We start from the raw sequence: 13,349 nt of genomic DNA, 5'->3' as shown, positions 1-13,349 counted from the left end.
GGTCCAGAGACCCTCCCCCATGCGGTCCCGGGGACGGTTGGGCGATCCGCTCCCGGGAACGGTACGCATCATTCACACTACCACAACATCTGCCAAGTGGTCCCGAGTGCGCACCCGGGACCATAGTGTGAATCCCCTATTAAAGTGTACTATGGTGTGCACTGGTGGGAAGTGGTGTATGTGCTGACAGCGTTTGGAAAACTTGCTGCATGAAGCAGGGTGTGAAGAAACAGATAAATCTATCGGATCCTCGATTCCCACGAACCCCTAAATTATAGCCTAACAAGCATTGTACCAATGTTATTGAGGGCCAGCCGCGGACGTGTTTCCAATTAATGATTTACGGCCCTGATCGAGAAAGGCGCGGCATCATGAGAATGTTAAGACAGTGAAATGTTAACTGGGACAGAGCACATCTCGGAGGGAGAAATTCATCAAGGGAGATCATCATGTCAGGTTCCTACAGTAGATAGAGAGACTGGGAAAGGCTCATAGCAAGAGAACAGTAACATCCTTGTGGCAGATAAAGCCTGATTTAGTTGCGTGCCGATGTCATGCACCAAAATAGCACATCTACAAGCTCTCAACATGTTGCGATGTGACACGTTGTGAGCTTGTAAATCATCAAATCATAAGATGGAGAGGCTATACAAAACAGGAACATGGACCACTAAGTGGGACAAATAGGACCTCAGGTTGAGGTACGCTGAGAGTATGTGTAAAGAAGGTAAACTGTAATATAAGTATTGTAAACTGTAATATAAGTATTGTTCAAGCCCTTTTCCCCCTGAAGTTAAACTGGCAACCCAGCCTGAAGGAGATATGGGGCTGTATTTTGCGTGTCTTAAGTACCAGGTCTTATTACTTAACTTAAGACCTGGAGGCGTGGTCAATGCCATTTGGCTATTTTGAGTGGCCAAAGAGCATTGACCACGCCAATGTTGTTTTGCCGGAAATATCGTGTGTCCGCCTTCCGTGTATATTCTCAGACCAGCGCATCACAGAAAGGGGAACGCTTTGATTGGCCAGTAGTTGAATAGCTTGGTTGAAAACGCAGAGGTCAAGACAGTGACGTATCACGTCGACAAAGCACAGGCGTGAACGGCAATCCCGCATACTCCGCAATCCGCATACGTGTGCAGTGTATGACGTGGCGACCTGAAGTTTTGCGCTCCATGGGCACAAACTTGTGGGCGTAGAATTGTCCCAAATGTAATAATAGATTAACATAATCTATCATACAGATTATTGAAATAAAATGTTATTCATAAAAAAAGTCCCTGAAACTGTAGCTGTCTGGGGTACTGAAGGGTACATTTTTACTACTCTTTTCCTGTACTCTTCTGACATGGAAACAAAGTTGTGAATGCTGAAATCAGGTGGCATCAGTGGATCAGGGAGTGAAGGCACCCGGCTTGTATCTGTGCCATCATGACTTCTGCTCATGAAATTGGCTTCTACCACGTACTGTAGATGTCATCCCTTTTGCGTTCTGCCTCTCCTATTACCATTCTACCATGTATCTCTTCACTGAATACTAACCAGTCAAGTGGCAATGCCATAGTATTAGTTCTGCATGTTGTACTTGCGGTTACCACAATTACAATTACAACCCGAGAATGTGGTACTGTATTTTCCTGAGAAACACAAGACACATAACGACCCGGTGAGACCCACCAGTGTCAAAATGCATGAAGGCTTCATGGTATCAATTACTTAACAGACCACAACCCCCTGGACACACATTCACATAAAGCCTTGTGCATACTAGTTTCCCAAAGGGACCTCTCTTTTTCGCCGGCCCGGTTTAAACCAAGAGCGAGATTACAGATCCTTTTGGGGAAAACTAAGCCCTAGATGGACAGACAGACGCTAAAATGGGGGAAAGGTCAAACTCTGAATATCTCCAACGTGAAAAAGAAAGCAGAAAACGGAGAAAGTGTAAAGTAATAAGAAAACTAATCTCAGCTGCAGACGTGTTCTTGCTATTCTGGGGGAGTTTCCTTACCCTCTGCTTGTTTTTCATAATGCAGTCTCAACAATTTTTCTGCCTCTGTGGTGGAAATCACACAATGGCCAATACTGATTGCTTTATTTTCTCAGTGTGTACCCCCCTCTTGCGTTTGTTATTGCAGAACGGTAGGGTATGCCGGACAAGGGGGCAGTGCTGAGGCGGCAGAATCTGACCATTTTTCTCTCTAATAATTTTAAATCCTGTGGGGTTGGGAGGCTGGGGTGGGAAGGTGTCGGAAGGTGGTGGGACGGTTGGCAGAAGTGGAGGGTTTCATGGGGGCACGATGGGCATGTACAGCACCAGAGTCACTGCCAGGTGAGCACTGGACCACTATTTGAGGTATGCGGTACTACCATGCACATGTTCAGTAGTTGTGGTGGTGGCCACCCACAGCTGTGGCCTTCTGTTGTGGGCTGCATTGGTGATGTGATTGACATGTGTCAATTGACCGTTTGTACTATCTTAACCACTTGAACCCTATTCTTGGCATGTCATAATAGGCAAACATTCTGTGAAAATTGCATATCTACAAGCTCTCAACACGTCGCAACGCAACACATTGTGAGCTTGTACAGTAGAACGTCTATTTTTGGTGAAGAGATTTTGAAGGAAAAAAGGAGCCGTAGGCCGTAGGGCCACGGATAGACCCCAGCTGGGGGACCCCGGTCAACTAAGTATATAGGGTTTAACAGTAAAGATATACTTCTTTGGCTACACCCCCTGCTGAGTGTATAGCGTACACACATGCACGCACGCACACACACACACACACACACACACACACACACACACACACACACACACACACACACACACACGCACACACACACACACACACACACACACAATGCCCTTAAATGACTGTTTTAGTAGGTTAGGGAGGCCACCTACACACCTGCCCAAAGGAATGTTGGTGTAGACTTTATCAGTATTGCATGGTGGGGGGTCAAAGTTACCACCAATGGTATTCAGTCACGTACCGTTGATGCCAGGGGATGTGGCCAGTGGTGTGGAAACCTACCAAGGCTAAAGAATAGTCAATGATTCACTGGCTGGAAGAGAGAGGAGAGCTCCAAGTGTAACTTTTTTCTCCCTTCTAAGCTGTCCTCTATCAAGTTCTAATAACATTTCAAATACAATTGGCACATTTGCCCCGAAATTCAAATGTTTTATATTTGCAAAAATCGAATTTATACATTTACTTTAGGTTCTAGAAAGCCTCTGTACTGACTGAATTGACACTGTGCCATATTTCCTGGCACAGGAATACGACTTTGGCGTTTCTCATGGGATGAGTAATCTTAAAGAGCAGTGCAGAGAAAGGCGTATATTAGTACAGTTTCCCTGGTAAAATAATATTAGGACCCTAAAAGCGAGCGTAATTGAATAGTTGTCTCCTTGAACTGAATATAGCGGTCCCTCATATTGGGGCTCTCCGTTTACATTATTCATACGAAGGAGGGTGTGACTTGTTGGCTCTTTTTCCGCCTGTATAAAACGAGAAGTTCGCGTAAAAGAAAATACAGATGGAGAAGGCTAGCCCGCTCGCTGTGTCACAAAGAGTCCCCTTAAGCCTACGCGACAACCCGCATACTGTCCTTTTGTGACCAGCTTATCGGCAGAATGCCCGGTCTCTGCGTGCTTTGTCTCACTGCTGTACTGGCTGCATTCACCCGGCTCGCCGAGACCGCGGGGCCGGTGGTCCGATGCGAGCCGTGTGACGCCGGAGCGCTCATGCAGTGCAAGCCGCTGCCAAAAGACTGCGTCGAGAGGGTGCGGGAGCCGGGCTGCGGCTGCTGCATGACGTGCGCCCTCGCCGAGGGCCAGGCGTGTGGAGTGTACACGGGGCGCTGCGGCTCCGGCATGACCTGCCAGCACCAGCCGGGGGAGAGCCGACCCCTGCAAGCTCTGCTGGAGGGACGAGGAGCGTGCTCCAGCGCCGCGGCGAAAAAGCTCAACAGCATTCTGATACCCGCGCACACAACACAAGGTAGGCAGCGGTCTTTGGCTCCTTACGGAATGATCAGTCCTTGACCACTGCGACTGGCATACCCAGTTGTTGTTTTCCCCCATTATTATTATTATATATTATTTTTTTCAATCTGTAAATAGAATGTGGCCGGTGCTCTCTCTTCGTTGTAGCATACGCGACAGGGTGTAGGCACAGTAGGCTACTGTTTGGATCCGATCTGGAGAACACACCACGCACTGAATGCCACAGCTAATTATCTACTCTGCTCTGTTCACATTTATTTATTACGATATGCTTAAACCGATTAGCACAGTGCAGTGGACACTGGATGGCTATGACTAGAGAAAGTGGCATTATGGTGCGCACTGCGCAGATTTTCTTATTTGGTGACTGGTGTTCTTTGCGCACGCGTAACGCAGTGCTAACACCACCATTGACAGTCAAATGTTTTGAAAACGAAGATCTTCCCGTGATGCATGCTCGTTAGGCTCGCACATAATCTTATGTCCGTTTGTGGGCCAATGTGGGAATGATTGTTTTTGCTTGTTTTACGCGTGTAAATGCAGTCTTTTTCCCCGTGCGTCCATTTCCACCTTAATGCACCTGGTCGTGCTATAAACGAATGTGTTACATCGCGTTCTTAGTTGTATGGACTCTGGATAATTGGACAGCTGAGACCTATAAACAGTCATCATTTCTTTCGGAGCACACTAAAAACATCCGCACGCACAATCTGGCTCCTTCAAACCAATAGTTATAACTTATAAGGTTCATGCCACATTCAGACATTATGTAAGTATATTTAGCAGGAGCATGATCGAAGGTGATGTTGATGATTATGTTCTGTGAATGATGCCAATGTCTTTGGACGACAACAGTCTTTCTATAGGTTCCAGACTTTGGACCAAAAACATTTCGGGGTGTGGTGGTGGGAGGACACGGGGCCCTTGTTTAGGAGCCTATCTCTCAGCGTGAGCGCGCACGCACACAAACACACACACACACACACACACACACACACACACACACACACACACACACACACACACACACACACACACGCACACACACACACACACGCCTTTCTCTCTGAAGGACCACTGGCACTTTTCAACCTATCTTCATGATAAAATATAAAACCTTTTTTTCCTACTCAGTCTGTCTCATATAGAGGGCTGTGGGCAGTTCAGAAACCCATCTTCCAGTAGCAGATTTCTTTTAAACAATATATATAATTATAATTATATATATATATATATATATATATATATATATAAATATATCGTTTTTTCAATATTTATTATTATATTATATTTATTATCGTGAGAACGATGGCTTCCATTTATCGCATTGTAACTTTTTCAGGAATAGAAAGCCTGCAGTTTCTATTAGCGTGGATTCCCCTTTCTTAACAGCTCCAGGAACTACTTGCTGGGCCTTGCATGATGCTTTGTGTCTACAGAAGGTGCTCACTCACTCACAGCAGTGAAACGGCACACATCCCACCTCCATGTGAATACACACTGTGTTGTGTGTATCCGGGCATGGCTGACGTCAGGCCTCCTGGAGCCTGTGTGTTTTCTCCCCCTCGCTATTTGGCTTGGCCACAGTGGTGGGGTGTGCAAGCACTCAGCAGTCACATTGTGTCACACACACACACACACACACACACACACACACACACACACACACACACACACACACACAGCCAATCGTAAAATGAGTCCAAACTGATTTATGTTTGCTTACTTCTTTATCACCCGTCACATAACTTACTGCCCAAAGCCACTCTCTCTTTCTGTCTTCTTTCTCCAACTTTCTTAATTGTAAATTAATCTCAATCTTTTGCTCGTTTTTCCCTTCATGTCTGTTAACCCACTGTTATGTCTGGAATGTTGCATTGCTGGCAGCGGCTGTTTGTAGACTCTGATTTAGGAGGATGGTTAGCTCAGCTGACACACAAACACACTCACCCACTAGTTTCCCTTAATGTCAGTATAGGTTTCCACCTCGTAGCTCTTCTTCGGCCTCTCTCTGAGGCAGCAGGAGATAATTGAGGAAAGATGGGCAGCAACGCATGCCCATTATCTCCACTCTCAGCTGGAGAGAAAGTTGGGAATGATCTACAGTGCCCCTGTTGGTCAGAGTACGTAAGAGCGGCCTAGTGGTTTCCACTGCCACCAGTCCGGTCCACATGCATCTCCATAACTCTCTCTTCCCAGACATTAACGAGCCCTCTCGCCACAATCCGTGCTGTTTACTCCGCAGCCATTTATGCAAACAAATTGCGTAATGTGTTTATCAAAAAAGCTCTGAATTCTAAGAGCGGATATAAAAGTTTGCATTGCGTATAAATAATGGTGTTTGCAGGTATCTAAATTGGGCTTGTTGTTAATCCCCTCAGCAAGCAACCCCTCACCCCCCTGTTCATTTGTGAGAAGAAGTTGAGAAAAGTCTTATGCCTGGCCGTAGCGTAGCCTATCTGGCCAACGGAACAACAACAGCAGCTGCTGCATCTCCGTTGATTTTTGCTTGAAATATTATCGATTAAGCGATCACTGAAGTCTTTGTGATGCTATTTAGAACTCTGGTGAGCCCGGGGACCCGTGGAGCCCCAGTGCTTCTTTAATGATCAGCTGGTCGGGAGAAGAAAAGGGGTGGGCTGCCAGCCTGCCAGCCTGACCACATGGGCTACACCCCTGCATGCCCGTCCACCACCCTGGCCACAGCACTCCGACACAAAAATCTGCTTGAAGTTAATGGTTTATAACTGTGTGTGTGTGTGTGTGTGTGTGTGTGTTGTGTGTGTGTGTGTGTGTGTGTGTGTGTGTGTGTGTGTGTGTGTGTGTGTGTGTGTGTGTGTGTGTGTGTGTGTGTGTGTGTGTGTGTGTGTGTGTGTGTGTGTGTGTGTGTGTGCGCGTGCGTGCGTGTGTGTTTCCATCCTCCCTTGTGGTCCATCTCTTGGGGTCCTGAAGCTTAGTTTGCCGCTCGTCAAGCACAGAACACAGTAAAATCCTCAGTGTTGATTTGACTCTTGAGGGTGTAAAAATGAACCCTTACGGGTCCATTTCGCTGTGCAGTTGTGTCTGTCAGACTGTGGCCTTGTGGTGGTGTGGCTGACCGTTGGCATATGGTGGATAGTTAGTTCCTATCCTATATTAGGGAGCAATGTTTGAAACCACCCCCCCCCACCCACACACACACACACGCACACACGCACACCACTCCTCCCCCTCCCCTATCCTCAAGTAGGTCAGTTGGATTGGCCAGTGGTGGAAAGTAACTGAGTAGCCTACATGTACTCAAGTACTGTACAATTTTGAAGTACTTTTACTTTACTTGAATATTTCAATTTGTCTATACTTTATATGCTAGTCGACTACATGCCAGAGGCAATTATTGTACTTTCAACTCCTCACTCGCTACAGTTGTTTGACAGTTCACAGCTTTAGTATACTAGATTGTTTATACATTGGCTATTCAAAAAGAGCGGATACACAAGCTCACAACACTTCGCAGTTCCCACACATTGTGGACTTGTTAGATCGGCTATCTTCCAAAATGTTTGTCCAATTTTGAAAAATCTATAGGATTTAAGTAGCCTATATTTTGACACAGGGTTTCTTCTTGCAGCAAAGTATGTTGTGTTGTGATGTGATACTTAAGTAAAGCACTTCTCCCACCACTGCAGAGGGCCCTCTGCGTATGCTCTGTATAATGATTGGTCAGGAATCTATATGGCAGTACAGTGGGTTATTAATGCTGTCAGCTCCCTTCGACCTCTCACACCTTTACCTCTCAGTGCCCTGTCTCCTTCTCTCATTTACATCAGCCCAGCCACACACACACACACACACTGCGTTTTAACAGCGGTAGAACAACGGCGAGTGACACTTGAATTTCATTGCTAATCGCCCACTATCGCCGGACGATGTCGCCCAAAAGATTAATTATTTTCATCTTTTCGGGCGACGTTCCTCCGCCCACTTTTCGACTATCGCCTGTTCGCCTGCTATCGCCGCTGTTTGCCGGTAGTCGAATAGCCATAGACAAATAATGCACTTCCGGAAAATTCGTCTGGCTGTCGCCCGCTGTTAAAACGCACTGACACACACACACAATCATATTGCACGCACACATGTCTCTGTGTTTACTGTCAGCTTCTCCCTATCTTATATACTGTCCCTGCCTTCGCCGTCAGTTCCATTTATCTGTTTATTGGTTGGCTTCACATTAAAGCCCTGGGATAAAAATGAATGAGGAGGATATCAAAAGCATGGGAAGCATGCACCCCACCCAGAACATTGAACCCTTAATGGACATTTCAGGGAGGCAGTGGCTCAGGAGGTAGAGCGGCCGCTTGGGAACCGGAAGGTTCTCAGTTTGACCTTGCACTCTCCCAGGCCAGCGGAAGGTTCTCAGTTTGACCTTGCACTCTCCCAGGCCAGCGGAAGGTTCTCAGTTTGACCTTGCACTCTCCCAGGCCACCGGAAGGTTCTCAGTTTGACCTTGCACTCTCTCAGGCCAGAGCTATAGTGTCGAAGTGAACAAGACACTGAACGCCTAATTGCTCCACATGAGCAGGTTGGTGCCTTGCATGGCTTCCCCTGCCATCGGTGTATGATTGCATCATGAAAGGTAATGCACAATTATTGAAAAGCGCTTTGCATAAAGGCACTATATAAATGCACCATTTAGAATTTATTTACCATTTACCTTTCCCACTGTTAATCTTTTGTTCTTTTTATTATTATATATTTGTTTAACCCATTTTGGGCGGTAACGCCTTTTGGTGTTATTATTTATTTATTTAATGCTTTAGCTATTGAGAAATAGCAGATCTACAAGCTCATAGCACGCCACCGAGTGGCGCGCTACGAGCTTGTAGGTTTTATTTAGGATTTAGATTTTTCTTTTTTAATTTTGAGGTAGGCCTAAATGGGTTAAATCCAAGAGGTCTCAATGGATTTCCCGTCACTTACGGCAGCACATGTCTCTCACCAAAAACGGACAGACATAATATAGCCAGTAGTGCCCACTGGAAACGAATGGCTGGAATCGCTTTGTCGGTCGTTAACATTGTTGGTGTGAGCGCCACTTTGTACGAGCTCAGAGTTTGAAAAGCTGCCTCCTCTTCTTGTGTGTCTTGGATCCGTAGAGATGGTGGCGGCTCAGGGAGACGAGGGACAGCCGCGCGCCAACGTCACGGTGCCTCCGGGGCTGGCGGCGGCAGCGGAGGGGGGCGGCGGCGGCGGCCACAGCAGGGGACCGCCCCCCGACACCAACAAGCACACCAAGCTCATCAGGAAGGACCAGATCAGGAAGGGCCAGAGCTACAAGCTGGAGTCGGTGTTCGTCGGAGCCAACACGGACATGCATAACTTCTCCTTGGAGAACAAGAGGGAGGCAGAGTATGTAAGTCGCACACGCACGCACACACACACATGTCACACGCACACACAGTAAGTATTACTATACTTACTGTGTGTGCGTGGTATACCCCGGTATTTTTGGGTCTCAGGTTTATACGAAGACCTCTAATCTTCTACAAGCGTGACATTTTCAGATTTCAGATTTCTATTAACGGGATATCCCCTTGAGATGCAGCATCTCATTTTCAAGGGGGACCCATAAGACATGGACAAAATATATCAAACATATATAGTACACATATACAATTACATAAAACATACAGTACACAGATACAAATACAGATATACAATATACATACAACACAAATAGCTTGCTCACCCTTTTCCACCCACCCCACCAACCACCACCACATCATCAGCATGCATGTTGTTCCCTCGTGGGTCGCCTAATTTGACTATTTGTCATATGATGAAGTATACTGCTTAACCCATTTTGGGCGGGAACCCCTTTTGGTGTTAGCATTAAGTTATGCTTTAGCTATTGAAAAATAGCAGATCTACAAGCTCATAGCACGCCACTCAGCTTGTAGGTCTGCTATTTTTGAAAAATCGAAAAACATAGCTTTTTCTGAAAACTGTCAGGATGTAGAAGACATTTTTAGAATCTGATCTCAGGTCAAAAAGTAGTTCCAAGGTCTCATGCATACATCATGTATATGTGTCAGGGTGTGCGGTTGACTGTGCTGTGTAGGCCTATATCTGTGTTGTTGACGGGGTGCTGGTGTGTGTTGACAGGGGCCGTGCCGGAGGGAGATGGAGAGCATCCTGAACACTCTTAAAATCACCAACGTGCTCAACCCGCGAGGCTTCCGCATACCCAACTGTGACAAGAAGGGTTTCTATAAGAAAAAGCAGGTAAAGCACTCCCTCTGTCACACACATGTATGTGCACGCACGCACGCACGCACACACACACACACACACACACACACACACACACACACACACACACACACACACACACACACACACACACACACACACACACACACACACACACACAGGCAAGGCCATTTTATTTGCATGGCACATTTCAACAACGAGGCATTTCAATGTGCTTTACACAGAACATCAAGAAAAACATCAATGCAATTATAAAATTATAAAATGACACACACCCTCCGCTAAAATGGAAAATGGTAAATGGTGCATTGTGCATTACATTCACCCATTCACACACACATCCATACACCGATGGCAGCGGAAACCATGCAAGGCACCAACCAGCACATCAGGAGTTATTAGGGGTTCAGTGTCTTGCTCAAGGACACTTCAACACTAACTCTGGGGGAGCCCGGGTACGAGTTGGCAACCTTGCGGTTACCATCCAGCCACTCTACCCCTGAGCCACCGCCGCCCCTTGCTAACATGCAAATAAGACACGCGCTCGAACAATACCCAAAGAATCCTCACCTAGGCCAACTGCAGTTGCCCAATGCCCACCCTCCCGCGCATGCCCCTCCCCCCGCCCCCCTCCTGCCCCTGCGGCCTCCGTTGTCCTGACGACGATGTCAACACTATATTATCAGCATGGCTAATAAGCATGTATTACCCCGCTAAGTGCACTGCGGACGTCTGACTCACTCTTCTCAGGAAGTGTAGTCGGTCAGGTGTGTTTGTGGCTGTGTGGGACGGAGTACCTTGTGTGCGTGCGTGTGTGTGTGTGTGTGTGTGTGTGTGTGTGTGTGTGTGAGCATGTGTGTGTGTTTTTTCTGGACAATGATTACTTTTACTTTTGGTTAGTTCTCATGTTACTACTCAAGTACATTTTGAATATGGGACTTGTAACAGAATATTTCTACATTGCAGTATTGATACTTTTACTTAAGTAAAACATGCGAGTACCACCACTGACTGCAGGAATGCCATTTTAGGTGCGTGTGTGTGTATGCGTGTGTGCGTGTGTGTGGCTGTGCGTGTGTGTGTGCGCGTGTGTGTGTGTGTGTGTGTGTGTGTGGCAGTGTAGATGTGGCACGTGCAAACGTTTGATGGCGGCAGTGCTGAAGATTTGGCGCGGCTACAGTGTAGTAGGTGTGACGTCCCTCTCAGAGAGGCAAAGAAAACACACAGTCGTTGAGTTCTTCTTGTCTGCGGTGTGGCAGACTCGGCCACCCGTAGCGTGGCCGGCTCACTACTGAGACTGAGACGGAGGAAGGAACTGAAAAGGATGTTGAGGTAACAACACGCCCCACCCCCCGTCCCCCCCGTTCCTCCTAAAAGAAGAAAAAGTGACACAGAAAACAATCTGCTGACTTGAGAGAAAGGGGATTTGGGGGGGGTGGTGGGGGGGTGATTGAGATGCGGACCGTGTCAGATACATCCCCTGTTTCTCTTCTTGCTGCTGGCAGCCTTATCGCAGGGGTTCCCAAGAGTTCTGGCTCCTTCTGAGAAACACATGAGTCACCCCCCCCCCCCCCCCCCCACCTAGCACCATGAGTCACCTAACCCAACCATAACACACGCACGACCACACACGCATGCACACACAGTACACACACACACACACACACACGCGTGCGCAGGCGCGCACACATGCACACACACAATTGTATTACTATACTTGTGAGGACATCATTTTATAATTACTTTTTCAACCTTTTTTGGGCCATTTATGGGGGAATATTGTCTACAATAATAATAATAACCAGTAAGACGCCCTGAGGGCGAGAAGCCATGCACGCACCCGCCATGGTTGACGGCAGAGTGCTGGGCGAGCGCTGTCGCTTTGGCATGGGGGGTCAGATCAACATATGGAATGTCAGAACAGGTCAGCTCCATATATGGGGATCTAATGGTGGCAGCGGGGCCAGTGTCTTGAGTGTACAGGGTTTGATGAGGGCCCAGGTAGGGCCTGGCCTTAATTTTCGGGCCTGTTGAGAACTGTTGCCGGGCGCAGCTGCACTAATAACTTTGGGGCAGGCCCGTCAGTCAAAAGGGAGACATCGGGGGGCGCCCGCTGGCCAAGTGGTCCAGGTGCATTCCACATAGGCTCTGGCCTGACAGCGTCAGCATGTCACGTGTTCGAGTCCCGTTCATGACGACCTTTGCTGCATGTCTCTCCACTTCTCTCTCTCCCTCTTTCCTGTCTGTCTTCACTGTAACTATCTATAAAGGCACAAAAAACTAAAACAAATATATAAAAAAGGGAGACATCGATCAGCTCCATATATGGAGATCTCAGGGTTTGACGTCAGATGTAGAGTTGCTGGCCGGCTCTATATACAGTATGCAGATCTAGGTGATGATCCAGTCTTCTCCATGTATGGTTATCCAGCGAGGTCAGTGTCGTAATCTTCATATATGGAGATCTAAGGGTCTTTGTGATGTCACGTAATGTCACGAGGCGTGGCCATATATGGAGACGTGATGCCACGAGACGTGACCATATGGAGGCATGGGTGATGGACGGGAGATGCAGGTTTTCATAGTAAATGCGACCTACAGTCGCAATAATAATAGGCTGTCTACAAGCTCTCCACGTGCCACGCAGCGATGTGTTGAGAGCTTGTATATTGCCTATCTTTGGTGCATGACACCGGTGCACAACTAAAGCAAGCATAGTCCAACCGTAAACTATAAACCAGGCGTCTTTCAAGCCAAGGACCCTCTATCTGAGAGAGAGCTGAAACAGGGACCCCCACTGTTAGAGCTGCAGCAGGGACCCCCACTACATGTTGTATACAATTGTGTTGCAGATTAAACTTTTTCATAGATTTTAAGCAGAGCTAGGCGTTGTGTGAGCTTCACACAAAGATTTGGTGGCCCCCTGTAGTAACTCTGAGAACCCCCTAGGCGTCCTGCACTCTTTGTTGAAGACCCCTGCTCTAAACCCACTGTCTAAATGCCTAATCCTAACACTAACCCTAACCTCAATTGTTTCTTAATTATAAGCACAACACTACAAATCCTTTTGAACCATAAAACAACAATT

At 47.2% G+C, this 13,349-nt stretch overlaps 1 protein-coding gene across 2 annotated transcripts in view; it reads left to right on the top strand.

The window, feature by feature from the left end:
• Window positions 1–3,548: 3,548 nt before the first annotated feature.
• Window positions 3,549–13,349, top strand: part of igfbp3 (insulin-like growth factor binding protein 3) — a 23,910-nt gene continuing 14,109 nt past the window's right edge. For both annotated transcript variants that reach the window (XR_014569444.1, XM_083768167.1), the window contains exons 1-3: window positions 3,549–4,004; window positions 9,145–9,401; window positions 10,154–10,273. Coding sequence is in view for 1 of the 2 variants with exons in the window: in XM_083768167.1 (XP_083624293.1) it covers window positions 3,638–4,004; window positions 9,145–9,401; window positions 10,154–10,273 (744 nt within the window). In the remaining variant the exon portion in view is untranslated. The remainder of the gene's footprint in view (window positions 4,005–9,144; window positions 9,402–10,153; window positions 10,274–13,349) is intronic.

The sequence above is a fragment of the Protomyctophum parallelum genome, assembly GCF_964188405.1.
Source record: "Protomyctophum parallelum genome assembly, chromosome: 6".
In the NCBI taxonomy this organism is placed as follows: Eukaryota; Metazoa; Chordata; class Actinopteri; order Myctophiformes; family Myctophidae; genus Protomyctophum; species Protomyctophum parallelum.
This window is presented reverse-complemented; position numbering and strand designations above follow the sequence as displayed.